This window comes from Myxocyprinus asiaticus, chromosome 31 (assembly GCF_019703515.2).
Source record: "Myxocyprinus asiaticus isolate MX2 ecotype Aquarium Trade chromosome 31, UBuf_Myxa_2, whole genome shotgun sequence".
Lineage (NCBI taxonomy): Eukaryota > Metazoa > Chordata > Actinopteri > Cypriniformes > Catostomidae > Myxocyprinus > Myxocyprinus asiaticus.
This window is the reverse complement of record NC_059374.1, coordinates 21,460,288-21,486,614: the sequence shown is the minus strand read 5'-3', so window position 1 is coordinate 21,486,614 and position 26,327 is coordinate 21,460,288. Positions and strand designations below refer to the sequence as shown.

General features: G+C 40.2%; 1 protein-coding gene across 3 annotated transcripts in view; it reads left to right on the top strand.

Moving 5' to 3' along the window:
- The window catches only part of LOC127422649 (mediator of RNA polymerase II transcription subunit 13-like), a 60,608-nt gene that overhangs the window by 22,595 nt on the left and 11,686 nt on the right, over window positions 1-26,327 (top strand). Inside the window, exons 12-22 of one of the 3 annotated variants that reach the window (XM_051666404.1) lie at window positions 1,525-1,646; window positions 3,396-3,441; window positions 3,852-4,060; window positions 4,167-4,366; window positions 17,377-18,281; window positions 21,466-21,633; window positions 21,736-21,959; window positions 22,045-22,231; window positions 23,555-23,903; window positions 24,208-24,418; window positions 24,510-24,701. In XM_051666404.1, coding sequence (XP_051522364.1) covers window positions 1,525-1,646; window positions 3,396-3,441; window positions 3,852-4,060; window positions 4,167-4,366; window positions 17,377-18,281; window positions 21,466-21,633; window positions 21,736-21,959; window positions 22,045-22,231; window positions 23,555-23,903; window positions 24,208-24,418; window positions 24,510-24,701 — 2,813 coding nt within the window. Of the gene's footprint in view, window positions 1-1,524; window positions 1,647-3,395; window positions 3,481-3,851; window positions 4,061-4,166; window positions 4,367-17,376; window positions 18,282-21,465; window positions 21,634-21,735; window positions 21,960-22,044; window positions 22,232-23,554; window positions 23,904-24,207; window positions 24,419-24,509; window positions 24,702-26,327 lie in introns of all 3 variants that reach the window. The other 2 variants (XM_051666403.1, XM_051666402.1) reach the window with 2 other exon arrangements.

Genomic DNA, 26,327 nt, shown 5'->3' with positions numbered 1-26,327 from the left:
ATTTTAAGGCCTACCTTCAAACATGGTGCCTCTTTGCTTGACATCATGGGAAAATCAAAAGAAATCAGCCAAGACCTCAGAAAAAAAAGAATTGTGGACCTCCACAAGTTTGGTTCATCCTTGGGAGCAATTTCCAAATGCCTGAAGGTATCACGTTCATCTGTACAAACAATATAGTATGCAAGTATAAACACCATGGGACCACACAGCCATCATACCGCTCAGGAAGGAGACGTATTCTGTCTCCTAGAGATGAGTGTAGTTTGGTGCGAAAAGTGCAAATCAATCCCAGAACAACAGCAAAGGACCTTGAGAAGATGCTGGAGGAAACAGGGAAACAAGTATCTATATCCACAGTAAAACATGTCCTATATCAACATAACCTGAAAGGCTCAGCAAGGAAGAAGCCAATGCTCCAAACTCACCATAAAAAAGCCAGACTACAGTTTGCAAGTGCACACGGGGACAAAGATCTTACATTTTGGAGAAATGTCCTCTGGTCTAATGAAACAAAAATTGTAACTGTTTGGCCATAATGATCATCGTTATGTTTGGAGTTAAAAGGGTGAGACTTGCAAGCCAAAGAACACCATCCCAACCGTGAAGCATGGGGGTGGCAGCATCATGTTTTTAGGGGTGCTTTGCTGCAGGAGGGACTGGTGTACTTGACAAAATAGTTGGCATCATGAGGAAGGAAAATTATGTGGATATTTTGAAGCAACAGGAACTTAAAGCTTGGTCGCAAATGGGTCTTCCAAATGGACAGTGGCCCCAAGCATACCTCAAGTTATGGCAAAATGGCTTTAGGACAACAAAGTCAAAGTATTGGAGTGGCCATCACAAAGCCCTGACCTCAATCCGAAAGAACATTTCTGGGCAGAACTGAAAAAGCGTGTGCGAGCAAGGAGGCCTACAAAGCTGACTCAGTTACACCAGTTCTGTCTGGAGGAATGGGCCAAAATTCCAGCAACTTATTGTGAGAAGCTTGTGGAAGGCTGCCCAAAATGTTTGATTCAAGTTAAACAATTTAAAGGCAATGCTACCAAATACTAACAAAGTGTATGTAAACTTCTGACCCACTGGGAATGTGATATAAGAAACAAAAGCTGAAATAAATTATTCTCTCTACTATTATTCTGACATTTCACATTATTAAAATAAAGTAGTGATCCTAACTGACCTAAGACAGTAATGTTTCTGTGATTAAATATCAGGAATTGTGAAAAACAATGAGTTTAAATGCATTTGGCTAAGGTGTATGTAAACTTTTTTTTTTTTTGCATTAAAAGTTGCATACTGTAACATTAGTTAATGCATTATGAACTAACAATAGTGTATTTATAAATGAACATTTATCAAACTAATAAATGTTGGGGGGGGGAATCATTGTTCATTGTTAGATAATGATACCTAATGCATGAACTAATTTTAAGAAATAAAACTTTAAATGTTTACCAATAAATGAGAAATATATGATAATGTTTCTGGAGACCTTAAAAGTCATATTTGCCTGTTGGCACACAGACGCTCAGGGTTCGGCTGGCAGTAAACCGCTTCCCACCACCAGCTTGATCCATGAGACAGACCTTGTTGTGTCCATTAATGACCTGGACAACCTCTTCAACTCTGACGAGGATGAGCTGACGGTTAGTACTAGTGATTGGCTGATTTAACTGCCAGATATGACTGATATTTGGAAATTTTTGACTTTGTACATTTGGGTCATAAGCAGACGTTGTTTTATTCTACCTACCGCCTTGTCAATGGATAATAAATAATTTCTGTTTTATAAAATGTGTTAATTTCATTTCAGCAATTTGTTTGTACATTACATTTGCTTTCATTAAACTGTATTATATACTGTATATCAGCCACTGTGCTGTCTAGATATTGGTATTGGAACTGCCTTTGAAAAATCCATATTGGCCAACCTATAAATAGGACACGCCAGTCCTCAATAAACTTTAATTTCAGCTTTGAAATCATGATTTTTTTTTTTTTTTTTTGCCGTAATGCATTTAGTATGCTGTACTAGGCATCCAAACATTCTTTAATGCAACAATCTCATCTGCAGAGTATAAAAAAAATCTGGTGTTGATGTTATATACATCAACTAAAGTCATAAAAGCAATTAATCTGCTGTATATGATCATATACATCTCTGTGCCCAATTTAGGAACCCAAGAGTATGTTTTTCAAGCTTTGTTCCTGTCTCCTGGCTCTAGAAAATCTCTTAGGTGGTCATAAACAGGGTTCCTGCGGATCCTTAAAAAGTCTTAATGTCTTAAATTAAGTTTTCCAAAATTTAAGGTCATAAGAAGTCTTAAATATCTTGGATTATACAACAAATGTCTTAATTATCATTTAAACAGGTCTTAAATTTGGGGACGGAAAAACAGGAATCATGATATGACCTAATATGATTATCAAACTTCAAAAGAATACGATTTAATTAAATGAATGCATGAATGTCTGTCAGAGTGAAAACGCGGCACTGTTTTATCTTCTTCCAGCGCGCGGGGCTTGTGAGTGTTTCCAGCTGTTGCAGTGCAGTTCACAATCATTAAGCCATATCGGAAATTTATGACAAGTGATTACTAATGATCAAATGTTGATGATGATGTAGTGTTGATGAAGTATGACAATGTTTACTTTTAATTGTTTACATTTGTAATGTGTTGTAGATTATTGTAGGAGAGCACATTTTATTTCCTTTATCTGTTTGAATGAGCAGCTGGAAACCGTGAAGCACATACATTTCAAAATAAGAGAGTATTTCAGCCTTTAATGTTAAAAGTTCCATGCTATGAATAAAATATTTGTATTGGTGTTTTGGTTGCACCATAAACTGCATCTGGGATTAAATTCAATTTGGACTCTTGTGGCTTCTGTCTGGCCCTCCCCATCACAGGAAGAAAATACTAAGAACATTTAATATTGGCTACCAATTTTAAAAACTATTGGCAGATTAATTGCCTTTCAACATATTGTCGTATCAGCAAAATCCAATATTGGTTGACCTCTTATTTGTATTTATTTATATAATGGTACATAAACCAATTTTAATGTGATATACTTAATATGTGGAAAACATGTCTTGAGTATTTTAAACTTGCATATAGCCTACCCTGTTTTACTGATGAGCTTTGTTAAGGCCATGTTGAATGTGTGCCCCTGCAGAGTCTGATACTTGATTTATTTTGAGATTGTTTTGAGATGGGGATAGGGTATTAATTTTATTTGTTGAGGTCTTGAAAAAGGTCTTAAAAAGTGTTAAATTTGATTTTAAAAACTCTGCAGCAACCCTGATAAAGTTCTTTATTTGCTGAACTAGGGAAATAGTAGAGCAGTTAAAGTGAGCAGCCTTGTTTTTGTATTTTTTATACTCCAAAAAGCCTGGATCCAGGAGAGCTGCCGGAGGAACAGAGGAGAAATTTGGTGGTAAAGAACCGAAACCTGTGGCGCCAGATCCACTGCCTTGTATGTGCCCAGCATCATGACCCCTGCTGAATAGTTTTTATGAATCAACTTTTTGCTAAATTAGTTGCATGAACTGTTCTAATACCTGTTATCACTAAGTTAGTTTTGCTAAGTTGTGTGAGCACGTAGCTTTAGAATATGTAAATGTAAGTTATTTTTCATTTTAAATTCATTAGATGCAGAGGATTGTGTTTATGCCATAACTACTATATTATATATAAATTCAAGAGCTACATGACTTTTAACACAAGCAGTTAGTGTTGCACAAGTAGTCATCGACTGATACTGTTAATGGCAAAGTGAGCATATGTTACCTATTTTCTATATATAGTGCCAAAAGCCTTTTTCAGTGTGCTTGTTTGTTGATCTAGGCTCTGCAGACCTGCACCAGATGTTCCCAACCCCTCCATCTCTGGAGCAGCATATCATGGGCTACTCCCCTATGAACATGGGCTGTAAAGAATACAGCAACATGGAGTCAGTGGCCGGACTGTCTCTTCTGGATGGGACAATCATCAGTGGTAACTTCAAGATGGAAGTGGAGGAGGGTTTCTGCAGCCCCAAACCATTAGAGATTAAGGTAGAACTTAATTACTGCTATAAATTCCCAGCAGTTACTCACAGCATTTTGAAGTGTATTTTTGTATTTTGTTACTCTTTTCATTTTGTACTCATCATATTTCCAGGACTTCTCTTACGTGTTTAAGCCTGAGTCCTGCCAAGCGCTGATTGGCTGCTCCCTATACGCCCCTCTGAAGACGCTGCCCAGCCAGTGTCTGCTTCCCGTCAAGCCGCCAGAGGGGTGTGTGTACCGGCCCAGCTGGACAGTCGGCAAATTGGAGATAATGCCACCAATGGCAGGCATGACCTTCCTCAACAAGGACAGGTACACCAGCCAAGAATTTATGCTTTGAATCTGTCTCGCAAACAGATTTTTAGCGATGTTTCACAGCTTGGTTTGTTTAAATACATTATTCTCTAGATATAGTTATTGCTCAGCAGATCTTTGCATACTCGTGTGTAACAAAGCCACCATAATTAGTGCTAGATCTACAGTGGCAAAAAAAAAAGTATGTGAACCCTTTGGAATTACCTGCATTTATGTATAAATTTGTCTTAATATCTGGTTTGATCTTCATCTACATTACAATAAAGAACAAACACAATCTGTTTTAACTAAGAACACACAAATTATTGTGGTGTTCTTGTACATATTGAATACATCATTCAAACATTCTCAGTGTAGGCTGGAAAAACATACCTGCAAACTAGTCACTTTTCAGCGAATTCACTGTTTTGAATCCAAAATAGGTCAATTACGTGATTCACCCAGGTTCGATTAGTTTTTTTTTTTAAGGGGGGGTTAACGATTTGTTAAACTGTTCAGCCTATTGCATTCGCAAAAGCACAGTGGATGCGTGCACACCACCGCCTCTGTGTTTGACAGACACGGCACATTTCTCTGAAGGCAACAACCTCTAATTGTGCTTCCAAACAAGGGTAAGGTATCCTTGCTGTTGCAGTGTATGGTACAAAACTGATTTTCTAACTGTATTTGTCACTCTATATACTCCTCAGAATTTGTTAATACAGAACATGACTTTAACATGTTGTAAAATGGCCACAATGTTTGGCTATTAGTAACACACGGACTTGCTTTATGATGTCTGTTTGAATATCTCTTATGTGCTTTACTGTCAGTTGTTGATAACACCCCCCCACAAAAACACATTAATATCAATCACGTATAGCGCAGAACCGTGCAGCAACCAAGAAAGATTTCAGCCACCACTGCCAGAAGAATTGTTCGGGATACAAAGAAAAACCCACAGGTAACCTCAGGAGAAATACAGGCTGCTCTGGAAAAAGACGGTGTGGTTGTTTCAAGGAGCACAATACTTGTTGACCCCTCTCCAAAGATAGCGCTTATGGTTGTGACCATAAAGCTCTATTTTGGTCTCGTCACTCCAAATTACAGTGTGCCAGAAGCTGTGAGGCGTGTCAAGGTGTTGTTGGGCATATTGTAACCGGGCTTTTTTGTGGCATTAGCTTCTTTTTGGCAACTCAACCTTTTGTTCAAGTATCGTCATATTGTGCTCCTTGAAACAACCACACCGTCTTTTTCCAGAGCAGCCTGTATTTCTCCTGAGGTTACCTGTGGGTTTTTCTTTGTATCCTGAACAATTCTTCTGGCAGTTGTGGCTGAAATCTTTCTTGGTCTACCTGACCTTGGCTTGGTATCAAGAGATCCCTGAATTTTCCACTTCTTAATGAGTGATTGAACAGTACTGACTGTAATTTTCAAGGCTTTGGATATCTTTTTATATCTTTTTCCATCTTTATAATGTTCCATTACCTTGTTACGCAGGTCTTTTGACAGTTCTTTTCTGCTCCCCATGGCTCAGTATCTTCCCTGCTCAGTGCATCCACGTGAGAGCTAACAAACTCATTGGCTATTTATACACAGACACTAATTGCAATTTAAAAAGCCACAGGTGTGGGAAATTAACCTTTAATTGTCATTTAAACCTGTGTGTGTCACCTTGTGTGTCTGTAACAAGGCCAAACATTCAAGGGTATGTCAACTTTTGATCAGGGCCATTTGGGTGATTTCTGTTACCATTATGTTTTAAAAAAGGAGCCAAACAACTATGTGATAATAAATGGCTTCATATGATCACTATCCTTAAATAAAAGACTATTTTCCTATTTTCAAAATCAATGCCAAAATTTCACAATTTCTGCCAGGGTATGCAAACTTTTGACCACAACTGTGTGTGTGTGTGTGTGTGTGTGTATATATATACAGGTGCATCTCAATAAATTAGAATGTCGTGGAAAAGTTCATTTATTTCAGTAATTCAACTCAAATTGTGAAACTCGTGTATTAAATAAATTCAATGCACACAGACTGAAGTAGTTTAAGTCTTTGGTTCTTTTAATTGTGATGATTTTGGCTCACGTTTAACAAAAACCCACCAATTCACTATCTCAAAAAATTAGAATATGGTGACATGCCAATCAGCTAATCAACTCAAAACACCTGCAAAGGTTTCCTGAGCCTTCAAAATGGTCTCTCAGTTTGGTTCACTAGGCTACACAATCATGGGGAAGACTGCTGATCTGACTGTTGTCCAGAAGACAATCATTGACACCCTTCACAAGGAGGGTAAGCCACAAACATTCATTGCCAAAGAAGCTGGCTGTTCACAGAGTGTTGTATCCAAGCATGTTAACAGAAAGTTGAGTGGAAGGAAAAAGTGTAGAAGAAAAAGATGCACAACCAACCGAGAGAACCGCAGCCTTATGAGGATTGTCAAGCAAAATTGATTCAAGAATTTGGGTGAACTTCACAAGGAATGGACTGAGGCTGGGGTCAAGGCATCAAGAGCCACCACACACAGACATGTCAAGGAATTTGGCTACAGTTGCCAGGTCCTAGAGTCTGGAGGAAGGGTGGAGAAGCTCATAGCCCAAGTTGCTTGAAGTCCAGTGTTAAGTTTCCACAGTCTGTGATGATTTGGGGTGCAATGTCATCTGCTGGTGTTGGTCCATTGTGTTTTTTGAAAACCAAAGTCACTGCACCCGTTTACCAAGAAATTTTGGAGCACTTCATGCTTCCTTCTGCTGACCAGCTTTTTAAAGATGCTGATTTCATTTTCCAGCAGGATTTGGCACCTGCCCACACTGCCAAAAGCACCAAAAGTTGGTTAAATGACCATGGTGTTGGTGTGCTTGACTGGCCAGCAAACTCACCAGACCTGAACCCCAAAGAGAATCTATGGGGTATTGTCAAGAGGAAAATGAGAAACAAGAGACCAAAAAATGCAGATGAGCTGAAGGCCACTGTCAAAGAAACCTGGGCTTCCATACCACCTCAGCAGTGCGATAAACTGATCACCTCCATGCCACGCCGAATTGAGGCAGTAATTAAAGCAAAAGGAGCCCCTACCAAGTATTGAGTACATATACAGTAAATGAACATACTTTCCAGAAGGCCAACAGTTCACTAAAAATGTTTTTTTTATTGGTCTTATGATGTATTCTAATTTTTTGAGATGGTGAATTGGTGGGTTTTTGTTAAATGTGAGCCAAAATCATCACAATTAAAAGAACCAAAGACTTAAACTACTTCAGTCTGTGTGCACTGAATTTATTTAATACACGAGTTTCACAATTTGAGTTGAATTACTGAAATAAATGAACTTTTCCACGTCATTCTAATTTATTGAGATGCACCTGTGTGTGTGTGTGTGTGTGTATATATATATATATATATACACACACATATATATATATAAATAAATTTTTATATATATACACACACACTACCGTTCAAAAGTTTGGGGTCACTTGCCTGAAATGTTTCTCATAATTTCAAAAACCTTTTGATCTGAAGGCGTATGCTTAAATGTTAAATGAAATTAGTTTTGTAGACAAAAATATAATTGTGCCAACATATTAATTTAATTACAAAACTAAAATTTTATTTAAAAAAAATAAAAATAAAAACGTTTTTGAAATGGATGACTTGGACCGAATAATTAAGAAGAGCAGCTACTAAGTGCCCAGCATATAGATGGGAACTACTTCAATACTGTTTAAAAAGCATCCCAGGGTGATACCTCAAGAAGTTGGTTGAGAAAATGCAATCACAACATAATTCCCATATTTCCATTTCTGTTATTCCATAGTTGTGATGACTTTACTATTATTCTAAAATGTGAAAAAAAATAATAAGTGACCCTAAACTTTTGAACGTGTGTGTGTGTGTGTGTGTGTGTGTGTGTGTGTGTGTGCAAAAGTTTTAGGCACTTAAGATGTTTCACACTTGGTTATTTATATCTTCAGCTTTAGTGTGTCAATAGGAAAAATACATTTTAGACACCCAAACAGTACTTTTGCAAATAGAAAAGATTAGAATAGAAGAACAGAGCGCTCTGCAACAGATGGCATTGCACCCACAGAGCTCCCCACTGAACATCGAGTCAGTCTGGGACTACATGAAGAGACAGAAGCAGTTGAGACAGCCTAAATAGATGTGGTGAATTCTCCAAGAAGCTTGGCACATCCTATCTGCCAACAACCAAGAAAAACTGTGTCCAGGTGTACCTAGGAGAATTGGGGCTGTTTTAAAGGCAAAGGTGGCCACACCAAATATTGATTTAGCTTTTTTTATGTTTACTGGACTTTGTATGATGTTAACTGATATATAAAAACTATTTATGACATTATTTTTGAAGACATCCACACTATGCAACATTTTTCACAAGTGCCTAAAACTTTGCACAGTACTGTATACATACTCACACAGTTGAAGTCAGAAGTTTACATACACTTAGGTTGAAGTCATTAAAACTCATTTTTTAACCACTCTACAGATTTAATATTAGCAAACTAATTTTGGCAAGTCGTTTAGGACATCTACTTTGTGCATGACACAAGTAATTTTTCCAACAATTGTTTACAGACAGATTGTATCTCTTTTAATTGACTATATCACAATTCCATTGGGTCAGAAGTTTAAATACACTAAGTTAACTGTGCCTTTAAGCAGCTTGGAAAATTCCAGAAAATTAAGTCAATCCTTTAGGCAATTAACCAATTAGTTTCTGATAGGCGGTTTACTGAATTGGAGGTGTGCCTGTGGATGTATTTTAAGGCCTACCTTCAAACTCAGTTCCACTTTGCTTGACATCATGGGAAAATCAAAAGAAATCAGCCAAGACCTCAGACAAAAAAAGAATTGTGGACCTCCACAAGTCTTGTTCATCCTTGAGAGCAATTTCCAAATGCCTGAAGGTACCACGTTCATCTGTACAAACAATAGTACGCAAGTATAAACACTATGTGATCACGCAGCCATCATACCGCTCAGGAAGGAGACGCATTCTGTCTCTTAGAGATCAACGTAGTTTGGTGCAAAAAGTGCAAATCAATCCCAGAACAACAGCAAAGGCCCTTGTGAAGATGCTGGAGGAAACAGGTGGATAAGTATCTATATCCACAGTAAAACGTGTCTATATCAGCATAACCTGAAAGGCTGCTCAGCAAGGAAGAAGTCACTGCTACAAAACCACCATAAAAAAGCCAGACTACAGTTTGCAAGTGCACATGGGGACAAAGATCTTACTTTTTGGAGAAATGTCCTCTGGTCTAATGAAACAAAAATTAAACTGTTTGGCCATAATGACCATTGTTATGTTTGGAGGAAGAAGAGTGAGGCTTGCAAGCCAAAGAACACCATCCCAACCGTGAAGCATGGGGGTGGCAGCATCATGTTGTGGGGGTGCTTTGCTGCAGGAGGGACTGGTGCACTTCACAAAATAGATGGCATCATGAGGAAGGAAAATGATGGACCAAAATACCAGCAACTTATTGTGAGAAGCTTGTGGAAGGCTACCCAAAACATTTGACCCAAGTTAAACAATTTAAAGGCAACACTACCAAATACTAACAAAGTGTATGCAAACTTCTGACCCACTGGGAATATGATGAAAGTAATGAAAGCTGAAATAAATCATTCTCTCTACTATTATTCTGACATTTCACATTATTAAAATAAAGTAGTGATCCTAACTGACCTAAGACAGGGAGTTTAAATGCATTTGGCTAAGGTGTATGTAAACTTCTGACTTCAACGTGTGTGTGTGTGTGTGTGTGTGTGTGTGTGTATGTATGTATGTATGTATATATATATATATTACACAGTATCTCACAGAAGTGAGTACACCCCTCACATTTTAGTAAATATTTTATTATATCTTTTCATGTGACAACACTGAAGAAATGACACTTTGCTACAATGTAAATTAGTGAGTGTACAGCTTGTATAACAGTGTAAATTTGCTGTCCCCTCAAAATAACTCAACACACAGCCATTAATGTCTAAACCGCTGGCAACAAAAGTGAGTACACCCCTAAGTGAAAATGTCCAAATTGCGCCAAAAGTGTCAATATTTTGTGTGGCCACCATTATTTTCCAGCGCTGCCTTAACCCTCTTGGGCATGGAGTTCACCAGAGCTTCACAGGTTGCCACTGGAGTCCTCTTCCACTCCTCCATGACGATATCACGGAGCTGGTGGATGTTAGAGACCTTGCACTCCTCCACCTTCCGTTTGAAGATGCCCCACAGATGCTCAATAGGGTTTAGGTCTGGAGACATGCTTGGCCAGTCCATCACCTTTACCCTCAGCTTCTTTAGAAAGGCAGTTGTCGTCTTGGAGGTGTGTTTGGGGTCGTTATCATGTTGGAATACTGCCCTGCGGCCCAGTCTTCGAAGGGAGGGGATCATGCTCTGCTTCAGTATGTCACAGTACATGTTGGCATTCATGGTTCCCTTAATGAACTGTAGCTCCCCAGTGCCGGCAGCACTCATGCAGCCCCAGACCATGACACTCCCACCACCATGCTTGACTGTAAGCAAGACACACTTGTCTTTGTGCTCCTCACCTGGTTGCCGCCACTCATGCTTGACACCATCTGAACCAAATACGTTTATCTTGGTCTCATCAGATCATAGGACGTGGTTCCAGTAATCCATGTCCTTAGTCTGCTTGTCTTCAGCAAACTGTTTGCAGGCTTTCTTGTGCATCATCTTTAGAAGAGGCTTCCTTCTGGGACGACAGCCATGCAGACCAATTTGATGCAGTGTGCGACGTATGGTCTGAGCACTGACAGGCTGACCCCCCCCCACCCCCACCCCTTCAACCTCTGCAGCAATGCTGGCAGCACTCATACGTCTATTTCCCAAAGACAACCTCTGGATATGACGCTGAGCACGTGCACTCAACTTCTTTGGTTGACCATGGCGAGGCCTGTTCTGAATGGAACCTGTCCTGTTAAACCGGTGTATGGTCTTGGCCACTGTGCTGCAGCTCAGTTTCAGGGTCTTGGCAATCTTCTTATAGCCTAGGCCATCTTTATGTAGAGCAACAATTCTTTTTTTCAGATCCTCAGAGAGTTCTTTGCCATGAGGTGCCATGTTGACCTTCCAGTGACCAGTATGAGAGAGTGAGGGCGATTAACACCAAATTTAACACACCTGCTCCCCATTCACACCTGAGACCTTGTAACACTAATGAATCACATGACACCGGGGAGGGAAAATGGCTAATTGTGCCCAATTTGGACATTTTCACTTAGGAATGTACTCACTTTTGTTGCCAGCGGTTTAGACATTAATGGCTGTGTGTTGAGTTATTTTGAGGGGACAGCAAATTTACACTGTTATACAAGCTGTACACTCACTACTTAACATTGTAGCAAAGTGTCATTTCTTCAGTGTTGTCACGTGAAAAGATATAATAAAAAATGTACTAAAATGTGAGGGGTGTACTCACTTCTGTGAGATATTTATAAGGTTGCTCGGATACCAAAATTTTGGCTTCGGTACGATACCAGCCCTGGTACCTGGGTATCGATACTAACTCAATATGTAGGCAGCAAATTAAAAAGAAAAAAACCCCCAGATTTCTGATGAAATTACACAGAAAATTACTTGAACAAAAGAACCGCATAAAGTCTTATAGAGACAAATTATGCCTTTTCTTTTTTAAATTTTTCTGGATTCCATGTTGTGTTTTAATTAAATGTTATGATCAAATTGTGTTTAATTAAATTAAAATATAATAATTTTCAACAGTATAGAGCCAATAATAATATTTCAACACTAATAATATATATATATATATTATTTTTGGTAAAAAAAAAAAAGATGCACAGCAGAGCTTTACAGTATTAATGACAACATTAAATGAAAACAGTCTAATTACCTGACACAAAAAGCTGCCATGGCTGAATCACAACATGTTGATATTCAGTACACTTGCTTTTGTGATATTGCTTACAGATAATAATACTAGTAATATAACCATTTAATATTATATTATTGTTATTATGAGTATTATTACGACTTCTTTGAATATTACACTTTTATACAATATAAATATTAATGTCGTAATGTCTTCAATTTCATGCATCCGGTTGAATAGAGCTCTTATTTCAGCGGGACTTTTATTTTGAAAGACCTTTGAAGTTCTTCCTGTTTGTGAAGGGTTCGTTATATCAAGCTTCCTGCAACTCGTGAGCAGAAATTTCCAAGCTGCAACGGTGAAAACGGTCATTTGAGAGTTCATAGCCAATTATACATTAAACACACTGCTCTGCAGATGGATGCTATTGGACACACTGCGTGAAAATCAAGCATTAGTAGTGTGTTTTGCATTTTTGTACACGCCTGCTTGTGTGTGTGAAGGAGATGACAGAGCATAGAGGTGCCTCTCTTTCGTTCTGTGGCGCAGCACATTTGACTATATATTTCATTAAATGACATCCTTCTGAATCAAATCTCAATCCAATCTCAGTCAGTCGCACCAAAATACTACCAACACATCAGTTTCAACACACGAGGGGACCGGGTTTTGGACCATTGCTACTCTGCCTTCCAGGATGGCTACAAATCCCTCCCCCGCCCACCATTTGGCAAATCAGACCACTCTTCCGTTCTGCTTCTGCCCGCTTACAGGCAGAAACTGAAACAGGAAGCACCCACCCTCAGAACGATCCAGTGCAGACTGTTTTGATCATGCGGACTGGGAGATGTTCTGGTGCGCCTCTGATGTCGACATCGAGCTTTACGTTGATAGCGTCACGTGTTTTCATCAGAAAGTGCGTAGAGGATGTTGCTTCGACGGCACGCGGCACTTAATGCGCGGACCTCCGCTTTTAATTCCGGGATCGTGGAGGAGCATAAACAAGCCAGTTATGCTCTCCGAAAAACTATCAGAGCAGCAAAACGCCAGTACAGGAACAAGATTGAAGGACAGTTTAACACCACCAACTCTAGAAGCATGTGGCAGGGAATTAACATCATCACGGACTTTAAAGGGAATAAAAACTCCGCCGTGAACACCGCTGCCTCTCTCCCGGATGAGCTAAATACTTTTTATGCTCGTTTCGAGGGAAATAACACCGCCCTCGTGGAGAGAGCTCTCGCAGCCGAAGCTACAGAGGTTAGTCCACTCTCCGCCTCTGTAGTGGATGTAACCCGATCCTTCCGACAGGTTAATATCCGTAAAGCCGTGGGTCCAGACGGCATTCCGGGCCGCGTCACCAGAGTGTGCGCGAACCAACTGGCTGGTATTTTTACGGACATTTTCAACCTTTCCCTCTTCTTTTCTGTGGTCCCCACATGCTTTAAAACGTCCACCATTGTGCCTGTGCCAAAGCAATCCAAAATCACTTGCTTAAATGACTGGCGTACAGTTGCTCTGACCCCCATCATCAGCAAATGCTTTGAGAGACTTATCAGAGATTACATCTGCTCTGTGCTGCCTCCCTCACTGGACCCATTGCAGTTTGCTTACCGCAACAACCGCTCCACTGATGATGCCATTGCATCTACAATACACACTGCTCTCTCCCACCTGGAAACAAGGAACACTTATGTGAGAATGCTGTTTGTAGACTACAGCTCAGCATTCAACACTATAGTGCCCTCCAAGCTTTATGTGAAACTCCAGGCTCTGGGCTTATACAACTCGCTGTGCAGCTGGATCCTGGACTTCCTGTCAAGCAGACGTCAGGTGGTTAGAATGGGCAGTAACATCTCCTCATCACTGACTCTCAACACTGGAGCCCCACAGGGCAGTGTTCTCAGCCCACTCCTGTATTCCCTGTACACACATGACTGTGTGGCAACACACAGCTCCAATGCCTTCATTAAGTTTGCTGATGATACGACGGTGGTAGGTCTGATCACTGACAATGATGAAACAGCCTACAGAGAGGAGGTGCACACTCTGACACGCTGGTGTCAGGAGCACAACCTCTCCCTCAACGTCAGCAAGACAAAGGAGCTTGTGGTTGACTTCAGAAGAAAAGACAGAGAACACAGTCCCATCACCATCAATGGAGCACCAGTGGAGAGAGTCAGCAGCTTCAAGTTCTTTGGTGTCCACATCACTGAGGAACTCACATGGTCCGTCCACACTGAGGCCATTGTAAAGAAGGCTTATCGGTGCCTTTTCTTCCTGAGACGGCTGAGGAAGTTTGGAATGAACTGCCACATCCTCACATGGTTCTCACTACGGCAATAGCACCACCCACAACCGCAAAGCCCTGCGAAGGGTGGTGCGAACTGCCAGACACATCATTGGAGGTGAGCTTCCCTCCCTCCAGGACATATATACCAGGCGGTGTGTGAAAAAAGCTCGGAGGATCATCAGAGACTCCAGCCACCCGAGCCATTGGCTGCTCTCACTGCTACCATCAGGCAGGCGGTATCGCAGCATCAGGACCCGCACCAGCCGACTTCATGACAGCTTCTTCCCCCAAGCAATCAGACTTTTGAACTCTTGATCTCTCAAGATCAATATACATCAGCACTGCACTTTATTAATCTTATCTCACACTGGACTGTCATAAATTATATTCTCTCCTAACAACACACTGGCAACTGACTATCATCCGACAGCCTGAATGTCAATACAGTACAATACAACCTACTATATATTTATATATACTATATATACTATTTTTATTGTATAATGTGTATTCTATATTGTGTGTATTGTATACTGTACATTGTATGTTATTTGTATATTGTGTTGTGTGTAATTTTGTGTATATTAGATTTTAAATTGTGTTGTGTAAATCTGATGTTTATTGTAAATTGGTATATGTCTCATCACTGTCACGACTGCTATGTTGCTCTGAACTGCACCCAAGAATTTCACCCACTATTACACTTGTGTATATGGTTGTGTGACAATAAAAGTGATTTGATTTTGATTTGATTTCTGCTGTTTAATGATCACACTTTGCCTTATCAAAACTCTTTTTTTTATTATTATTTTCAAATGGTCTTTGATTTCATCTCAAAACTCACATTGCATTACATTTTGCTAATGGCAGCATACTTCAGTGTGGTACCAAAACGAACAACAAGATGATATCGTACCGTTTTAAATTTTTTGGTATTTCGATATTTCGTTAGTACCGTTATACCGCGCAACCATAATATATATATATATATATATACTCGCTGCATATATATATACACTACCGGTCAAAAGTTTAGGGTCACTTACTCATTCTTTATTATAATTTTTTTCACATTTTAGAATAATAGTAAAGTCATCAAAACTATGGAATAACATAAATGAAACTATGGGAATTATGTTGTGACTAAACAAAATCCAAAATAAATCAAAACTGTGTTATATTTTAGCATCTTCAGAGTAGTCACCCTTTACCTAGAATTTGCAGACATGTACTCTTGACATTTTCTCAACCAACTTCTTGAGGTATCACCCTGGGATACTTTTTAAACAGTATTGAAGGAGTTCCCATCTATATGCTGGGCACTTATTGGCTGCATTTCTTTATTATTTGGTCCAAGTCATCAATAAAAAAAAATTTCAGTCAAGTGTTTCAAAACTTTTGACCTGTTGTGTGTGTGTGTGTGTGTGTGTGTGTGTGTGTGTGTGTACACACACACAGTACTGTTGCATAGTGAGGATGCCTTCAAAAATAATGCCATAAATAGTTTAATTTCAGTGCCTAAAACATTTGCACAGTACTGTATATATGTGTGTGTGTGTGTGTGTATATATACTGTATATATTAGCCTGGCAATATTAATAGGGCAATATTTGCGCATTTTTAGATTATCGGCATTGGCTGATAATTGTATTTGCTTGGCCAATAAACGGAAGTGGCCATTTTCCTTATTGTTGATTCCAAAATCTACAGAGAGTCTTGTCAATAGAACACATTTTTGAGTATTTTGAGTTTGAGTAAATATGGTGCAAAATAAGTGGTCATTTACATTTTGTGTACATCTTATTTTATATAATTAAATTGTTAAATATCAGCATTATATTGGCCTCTGACACTCTGCTGTCTTGTTATCGTATCCGTATCGGCTACCGAAGAACCTGTAATGGTCGACCACTAGCAGCAGACACAGGCATAGATTAATTCAAGCTTTCGTTGGCTTACAGTTATGTATAGAAGCCTAAAAGGCTTTTAAAAAGATTTATTAACCAAATTTAGGAGGGGAGTCTTACAAATGTAGCCGGTGGTGGTTGAAGTAAGTGGGTCAGGTTTTTAACAAGCGCAGAACACACTCTTGTCTGCTGTTTGTGGTCCAAGCAGCTGTCAGCCTAAAAGAGCCATTAAATTTTAATTATAGTACAGTCTTAATTGAGGAATGTGTCCACAGCATTAATGCCAGGCATATTGAACTATCAGTAGTTTTACCTGTGTAATGCAGGGATGTTTTTTGTCAGTTATTAGAGTTTGACTTAGTATTTGGACATGTAAACTACACATAAATGTAGGAGTTTAATTGCGTTAGAAAAAAATTGACTTAGACCTTTTCTCAAAACCAACCTCAACTTTCTCTGCCATTTTTTCAATTACTTTTAATCAACTGTCCATTTTTAGTGGATGTGTGAAGTCAGTCCCCCTGAAGTTCATACCAGTGTCACCGCAGAGTAACCACACCAGTAATTCACACATATATCTACTGTTTTGTCATTTAAAGCTGATGTTATTTCTGTGACACTAAATGGAATTGTAAAAATAAACATTATTTTCAAAGCATCTTTCTGAATACGCCCTCCACCTGTCTTTGATGAAAAAAAGATATAGTCCCACCCTCAACTCGCCATTGGTTGAGTAATGTTGGGGCGGGTCTAAACGTGTCACTTAAAACATAGGAATTTTTATAGCGCCACAAATGTTTGCAGTTTTCAAGTCATACTTAACAAAATTCTTTTTATTACAAGTTTTGCTAGAAAGGTGTATTTCTGCTATTTTTCTTCAAATAAATGCCACTTGGTTTGATATTTTAGTTACTAAATGTGACCATTTCTTTTCTTTTGCAGCAGCATCCCTAGTGTAGGAAGTGCAGTTGAACAGGACCAGAGCTGCACCCCTCAGACACATAACACCTTTATGTCCAACAGCGCCCCACCCAGTAACAGCGGTGCTGGCATACTACCCTCCCCCGCCACTCCCCGATTCTCTGCCCCGACACCACGAACTCCCAGGACCCCACGTACTCCCAGAGGCCCCGCCAGCGTCCAGGGCTCGCTAAAATACGAGAACTCTGACCTCTATTCTCCCGCCTCCACGCCCTCTACATGCCGACCCCTAAATTCGGTGGAGCCGGATACCGTGCCCTCCATCCCCGAGGCACACAGCCTGTACGTCACACTCATCCTCTCCGAGTCGGTTATGAATCTCTTCAAGGACTGTAACTTTGACAGCTGTTGCATCTGCGTCTGCAACATGAACATCAAAGGGGCCGATGTGGGTGTCTACATCAGCGACCCCAACATGGACTTGCAATACTCCTGCATGGACCCTTGCTCCTGTGGTTTTAGTGCCGTTATGAACCGCCGCTATGGAAACGGCGCCGGCCTCTTCCTAGAAGATGAGCTGGAAATTGTGGGGCCGGGCTCGGATGCTGGACGAGAGGCAGAGAAGCACTTTGAGGCTTTGTGTGCAGCCTCGCTGCAGAGAAGGGTGTTCCTTAAAGAGCAGGTCCCGGATGATCTAGTCCTTCTGCTGCAAGACCTGTGCACTAACCCTTTCACCCCCATCATCAGGCCAGAACATATGGGCATCAGCCATAAGCTGCCCATGCGCCTTGAGGAGAGGGACTATTACAGTGACTGCTACTTGGCTCTGGAGCACGGCAGACAGTTTATGGACAACATGTCTGGAGGAAAGGTTGATGAGACACTAGTCAAGAGTTCTTCATTGCACCACTGGGCCAAACAAAATGGTGAGGCAAACTCTAACATTCATTCGTTTTTGGATTCTAACTCTGTTTTATTGAATACTTGTCAAAGTTCTGCTAGTAACACTGGAGAGACACTCTATGCAAATATGTGAGCAGAAAACACTTCTAGCTACTTGAGTTATTTAAAATGTGGTGGTCTATTACTGCTCAGATAATTGAAACAGCCAGTTTGCATCACGTGATAGGCTACACTCAAACTTTCAGTTTGCTGCATAGTATTGATACGGACGCAGCTGCGTCGATTCACTCATCAGCAAGGAGAACATGATGATGTATCATCGTTTCAATATTTTGGACTCTGCCATTCAGTTAAAATTGCACAATTTGAACTCCGTTGTGATTTATTCCACAAGTAAAAACGTCCAATTACAGGGGATTATTAAAATAAAATTAGTAATATTCAGCTGGTCATATGATCTCAACATGGTGGCGCTCATGAATGTAGAATACTTCCGTTTTTCTATAAAGCCCTGTTTACACCGCCAGCGACATTGGCCACATTTACATGCCTCCCTCATAATGCGATTATAATGCTATTAAGGCAATACTGTGATCAAACTATCATGTAAACAGAATACTGTGATTATTTTGTGATTTTATGCAAAAAATCAGAGTAATGATAATCACAGTAAGATATGAAGAGTACTCCTATTTTAAGTGCTTTGTACAGGCACGTAAACGCTTCATTCGCATTTCGTCAACTCTTGCCAAAGTATTCATGCGCCAGTGTTGCAGACGGATGATGTTACGCTCAAGTGCAGGTTTGTGTAAACATCACAAAACAGAAGAAGTTGCTCTTATTTCTCGGCTTCACATGAAATGGCAGTTCCTTGCAATTTTCTCCAGCTGTGGTGCTCCCGCTGCAGAATCTACAGCCCCACGGCCAAAAGGAAACATATTTTCCCATGTTTTGAATGTCTGTTTGCAGTCTGAATTGACTGTTGGTGAGAGAAAAAAAGAACTTATACCGCAAAATAATGGCAAGTAAACACGTCTTTCTATTGTGTTCCACCTAGAACACAATGTTGTTGTGTTCTAGGTGGAACACAACAAAATCCAGCACGAACAGTATAGTACGATTCATAAAAAAATTACTCTTATAAATCGATTCTTTTTAGTGAACCAAAACAGACAGAGCAACCACTGTAGTCAGACAAACAAATTACTCTTATGAACAGGTTCTTTTTAGTGAATCGAAGCAGACAGCGGATCTGGTGTTTTCAAAAAATGACTCATGAACAGACCAAATAATTTTCCTTATGCCAATTTGTAGTTAAAGATAAATACAGTTGTTTTTTGTAATTAATATTAATTTATAAAAAATAAAAAACATTAAAACATCACATTTCTCAACAAATAATCAGAGTAATGGGAAAAAGCATGTGAATGAGATTGAAGAGGTTTGCCTCAAACATCTTAATCTGATTATTCCTTATACTCTGAATATTGCAATAATCAGAGTATTGGTGTGCATGTAAACGTAGCCATTGTCACTGGATGTTGCTAGCCTCTGTACTGTATGTCGCTAGTGGGCGTTCCTACTGCTGTCACTTTAATGTTATTGGTGGACTGCACAACTGGCCATGGCTTTGGAAAATCAGATGACAGATGAGACATATTGCCGGTAAAACTAAGATATCATTCTAATTTTACAAGGAATCAGTTCTCTTGCCATTAAAAATCAACATTCTGCAAGGTAGAGTTTTTAAAAATAAAATGCAGCAGTGCTCATTGCATCGTATTATTAACAAGATGAATGATCAATCAATATATTAATTAAACTCACTCGGAATGCTAACAATTTCTGACACATCATTTTAATTTGATAATTAAGCAGTTTGATTACCAGTTCTATTAATGAACATTCTGCAATGGAGAGTGTTTTTATATAAACTGCAGCAGTGCTCATATCATGAACAAGATTAACAATCTATTAATATATTAATTAAACTCGCAGAATGCTGAAAATTTCTGACACATCATTCTAATTTGTTAATTTATCAGTTCTCTTGCCTGTAAAAATGACACTGCCGACAGTTTCTGACACGGGTTTTCAAGTATCATTATTTGATTATATTCATGCATGTGGTTACAGACAAATGATACTAAACAGTGAAATCCCTCACAGCTTTATAACTTCTCCTCTGTCTTGCCTGCACTCAACACCAGTATGTCACAGGAGTCGGATGATGTGAGCTCCACTGCCTTCTCTCGCTGTGGTAGTCGCTCCCGAATGTGGCTCGCCATTTGCATAAACGTAACCTTTTCTCAACTTTGTCTTGTCACTCACCACGCCCACATCTTGTAGCCAATGGTCACTGTTACTCGTGTCGGCTATTATTGGAAATTAATGAGATTGTGTTTCTGTCGCTGTGTCGTTGGCAGTGTGAACGGGACTGAAGACTGTTATGAAGAACAGAAAAATACATTTCTAATATTATTATTTATATCTATTTAAAAGTTTAGAAGTTTGTGGGGGCCTGGATAGCTCAGCAAGTATTGACACTGACTACCACCCCTGGAGTCACGAGTTCGAATCCAGGGTGTGCTGAGTTACTCCAGCCAGGTCTCCTAAGCAACCAAATTGGCCCGGTTGCTAGGGAGGGTAGAGTCACATGGGGTAACCTCCTCGTGGTCGCAATTAAGTGGTTCTCGCTCTCAATGGGCGCGTGGTAAGTTGTGTGTGGATCGCGGAGAGTAGCATGGGCCTCCACATGCTGTTAGTCTCTGCGGTGTCATGCACAGCAAGCCTTGTGATAAGAGGGGTGGATTGACGGTCTCGGAAGTGGAGGCAACTGAGACTTGTCCTCCGCCACCCGGATTGATGTGAGTAACTGCGCCACCACAAGGACCTAGTAAGTAGTGGGAATTGGGCATTCCAAAATTGGGGTGAAAAAGGGATAAAAAAATTTAAAAATACTGAGTGCACCTTTTAAAGCCACAGACAAAAGTTACTGCCCCCTTGAGTACTTCGGTTTGTCCACATTAAGTATTTACAATGGGACTGCGAGCTTACATTACATCTGCATTACATGTACTTGCGCATAGAGAGTGTTCCTATCCTAGACAAACCAGCTATTCATTGGTTTTTGTTTAACAGTGTTTTGCAATCTGTTTGACATTTCTCTGATATGGTCCTAAAACATTACCCTCGTTCTCTTTTCAGCTTTCGATATGAACATGCTGTTCTCCCAGGATGTGCTGAGGATGCTGCTGTCTCTGCAACCTGTACTACAGGATGCCATTCAGAAGAAGAGGTCTGTTCGATCATGGGGGGTCCAGGGCCCCCTCACCTGGCAGCAGTTCCACAAGATGGCTGGCAGGGGATCGTACGGTAGGCATAAAGAGGCAAACGCCAACCTCTGCATTATCTACTCATGTTCAGTCTTTGTCTAGGATCTATATAGCTATATATAACACAATTCTCTTCTCTTAGGCACTGATGAATCTCCAGAGCCTCTGCCTGTCCCCACCTTACTGGTGGGTTATGAGTATGACTTCGTGGTGCTGTCTCCTTTCGCTCTGCCTTACTGGGAGAAGCTTTTGCTTGACCCCTACAGCTCCCAGCGGGATATTGGATATATGGTGTTGTGTCCTGACAACGAAGCCCTGCTTAATGGAGCCAGGATTTTTTTCAGAGATCTGACTGCTGTATATGAGGTTGGAACACTTTTGAGCACTGACAAAAATTGCACATTATGTTTTTATGAACATTGAGAGATTGTGTTTGGTTATTTTTCTGTAGTCCTGTCGACTTGGTCAACACAGGCCTATCGCGAAGTCTTATGCTGATGGCATTGTGACCGTGAGCGATACTGGATCCAAGCCTTTCGCAGATCAGCCTCTCAGTGACTGGCTCCCGAAAGCCAACAACAGCAGTGAGGCTTTCAGCAAGCTCAGACTCTACGCTCAAGTGTGCCGAAATGACTTGGGTATGTTTACAGAACAAAGAGAAGTAGTGTTAGTTATCCTGTGTCATAAAGAAGCTAAAGGTGAAGTATGTTCTTCTGTGCCACTAGTGGCACCAAACAGAATTGCAAAAAGATAATGACTGTTATGTCGGGCCTGATCTCAAACAGATTGCAATTACATTTGGTGCCACTAGTGCCACCCATAAGCTTCATAATAATAAGTTTAATTTATAAAGCGCTTTTACCAAGCTCAAAGTGCTTTACATGCAACAACAAATATAAATACATCAAAACCATTCACTAAAACAATACAGTATACACAAACTCAACATAATGTTCCAGTCAAATGTACAGTCCGGAGGGAAAATGTGGATTTGCACGTCCAACCAAACAGTTCAAATAAAATGTGCAGTACGTAAATGACATAACCAGAGTAGTCCCTCATTGAGTGGGGGGCACCAAGCATCCCACGTCGACCTGCATCTCCCACGCCACAGAGCCGAAACGAGTGCAAACTCCAGGACACCAAATGGCGAACGGGAACATATGATGACGACCACCACACCACGAAATCCCTAAGTCAGAGAACGCAGGTGCATCGTCCACAGCAACCACACCACAAACGGCACCAGGTAGGTAGGCCGGTGGAATAAGGTAGGCCGGGTGAGACATTGCAGCAGGCCGGTGGAGGGCTGCACGCCCCCGCGCACCAGCAGGAACCACAAAAACAGGCAAAAGTCTGTTGTTACAGGGACATCCTGGTCTAACCTGGGATTAAGTGCGTTATACAATGATACAATAAAGCTGTTCAGCTTGTAGTCAAAAAACCCGGATGAGAATTCCCCAGGGGTTCCCTCGGGATTTTCCTATGGGTTTTTATAATGGGGTTTTTGAACTTATGAGAAAAATAAGGTCTGTGGTAAACATTACTTGACGGTACATGGATGTTTTGTTCTACAGCGTAAATTACACACAGTCATACCTCAAACGTGAATTTTGATGCCGTATTGAATTACATCCTTTTTTTTTTAAACATATGGCGGCTTCAAAATTGACGATTGATGTATGACTGTGTAATTTATGTTGTAGAATAAAACTTCCACATATCATCAAGTAATGTTTACCACAGACCTTATTTTACTCATAAGTTCAAAAAACCCATTATAAAAGCCCATAAGACAATCCAGAGGGAACCCATGGCAAATTAGACTTCCGTGTTCGCTTACAAATTGACATGACGGCTGAACAGCTCCATGGTGATGGCCCAAGGAACAGAATGGATGAGGGTGGAATAGAATAGATGTAAACTTGTAGATTCTCTAATACTTCCTTCTCTCTCTTTAGCTTCTTGTCTGGCATCCCAGTCTTTGGATAGCTCGCTGCTTTCCCAGCGAAACCCTACCAGCTCATCGCAATCTGCCAGCTCCAGTAACCCTGTCACAGCTACTCAGAACACCACCCCCACTACTAACAGCACCACCAACACTAACCCAACTACCGCCACCACATCAACTTCCTCTTCCAGCTCTCAGGGCATAGGCACCTTGCCTTCTGTCAAACCCAATTCCATCCCTCCCTTTGGGGCTCAGGGCTTGCAGTCCAACCAGCAGAGCACCACTCAAAGCACAGGGACTCTGGGGGATGGCACGTCAGCCACCAGTCAACCTCAGGTCCAGCCTGAGCCTGCAGAGAGGTACAGTAAAGAATTAAACGGCAAAGAATTTGCCCTTTTGTGATTATCAGCATCTGCCGATAACTATGCTTGATTGGCTGATTAACAGAAGTGGTCATTCTGGCTACTGTCAGATCCAAAATCTACAAACAGCCTTGTCAGTAGTTCACATTTTCTAGTGTACATCTCAGTTGCTATCATTACATTGTATTGCATCATATATCTGCATTAAATCAGCTATCCTGCTTTTGAGATATTTGTATCGGTATCAGCCATTATAAACCCATATTGTCAACCTCTGATCTGTGAATTGTCTGCTTCACAGCACAATGGAAAGGGAGAAGGTGGGTGTGCCAACTGATGGAGACTCCCATGCTGTTACCTATCCACCTGCTATAGTGATCTACATTGTAAACCCCTTCAGCGATGAGGAGACGAGGACCAATTCCAGTGTGTGGACTATGGGTCTCCTGCGCTGTTATCTGGAGATGCTCCAGTTTCTCCCTCCTCACATCAGGAACGCTGTATATGTGCAAGTAAGACAATCAATCTGACAGTTAAGCGTTCTAAGTCTAGCATTTAGAAACTGTTGCTTGGATCGAAACATCGTGCATTATTTTCTACCAGATAATACCCAGCCAGTACTTGCTACAGCCGGTCTGGAGTGAGGAGCGCCACATATACGCACAGCATCTGAAGTCTCTGGCATTCTCAGTTTACACTCAGTGCAGACGGCGTCTGCCAACCTCCACTAATGTCAAAACGCTAACAGGCTTTGGCCCTGGCCTGGCCATTGACACTGCACTACAGAGCCCAGAGGTACACAAAGTTATTATAACTGGCAATAATTAGGCCACCTGAGGCCATACAGACTTTGGAAATAATTCATTTTGAGTTCATTGCGTGAAACGCGCAAAACCTGTCAAGTTCACTGCAGAAGCAAAGAAAAAATAAGAACTTATTTTTGCATGAAGACAGTGAAGCCTATTTAACTACCATAAAGATTTCTTGCATTGTGGCATTATTTTCATGACAATGAAGCGCCCTGTCCCAATTCACTTTACCGTAACGCGGGGGGGTGTACTAAGATGTACTGCCTTTCATTTATGCTGATTTTATTTTATATATTTATGTGTCCGGACAGGATGATTTTCATTACAGTATTACAGAATCTAATGAGAATCATCATTCAAAAGTAAAACATCCTCTACATTACAAGTCTGGGTTCCAACACGTCCTGGAAAACCTGGAATTTTGCAATGCAGTTTTCCAGTCATGGCAAAGTGAAAAAGACCAAAATGTCCTGAAAAAAAAAAAAGATTTGTCCTGGAAAATATTTTAGTAAAATAAAACTGTTTGGCTGTGTTGCCATGATAACATGATAACAGTCAAATACACATTCTTATTGCTTTGTCACTGCCGGCGGCTGTGCATTGGGAAACAACATCAGCAGCTGACCATAATGAATGAAGCCCTGTCACGTAAATTCTCAGCTTATCTGCTATCATCTCTGCTTTGCTTCGATAAAATACTTTTAACTATTGATATAGTGAAAAATATATTCCAACATTGCTATTGTGTTAATTACAAAAACATTTGAGTTGAAAACTTTAGACAGTGCAATTATTATTTTTTTTTTTACAAATGAATTCACAACACGAGGTGGTAGTGTGATGTTGCAGCCTTTACACCTCAGGATGTGACTTAATTTGTAATAATTCAACGATCGGAGTCCGCTTATACCGCGGCTGCCACGTGTAGGGCCCTATGATTTCTGCGATGTGGAAAACACGGACGGAATAAGTAAATCCGGCATTAGCTATAAAATGTGGAATTTCAAGGAATTTTACATATTTGGAATGAAAATTAATGTTTAAATGCACAATCAAATTAAAATTGCGATATGTCCTAGTGTGTTAAACCGTAAAATGCTGCGATTTAATTATAAAATATAATAATTTATAATATAAATATATAATCTGCATGTGCTGCTTGCTTCAAAATGAATGTGCGAAGCTGGCCGTTCATACCCTGAAAACACCACATCATTATCATCACGCGCGCTCTGTGTGTGTGTTGTGTAGTAGATGACAGAGAGCAGAGTGTTCTGAAGCGTGAAGCACATACAGACAATATATTTATTTGATTAAATCGCAGCTTTTTGGGGTTTAATAATCACACTGGGCCCTGTAGCGAACTGCTTATCCGAAGGTGAGAAACTACTGTCAAAAACACAGAAACACACACACAAAAAAAAGCTTGATTTAAATGGACATGTGAAATGATGAAAAAAAGAACAATATATTACTACTGTACTGTATAGTAATGTAATGTTTACTGTAATGAAATAAAAATAATATTAATAATTATGTGTTAAAGCAATATCTCACATCTGTGATGTTCTGTTGTGCAGCACTTCATTTGACAAAAATATCTCCAATTTTG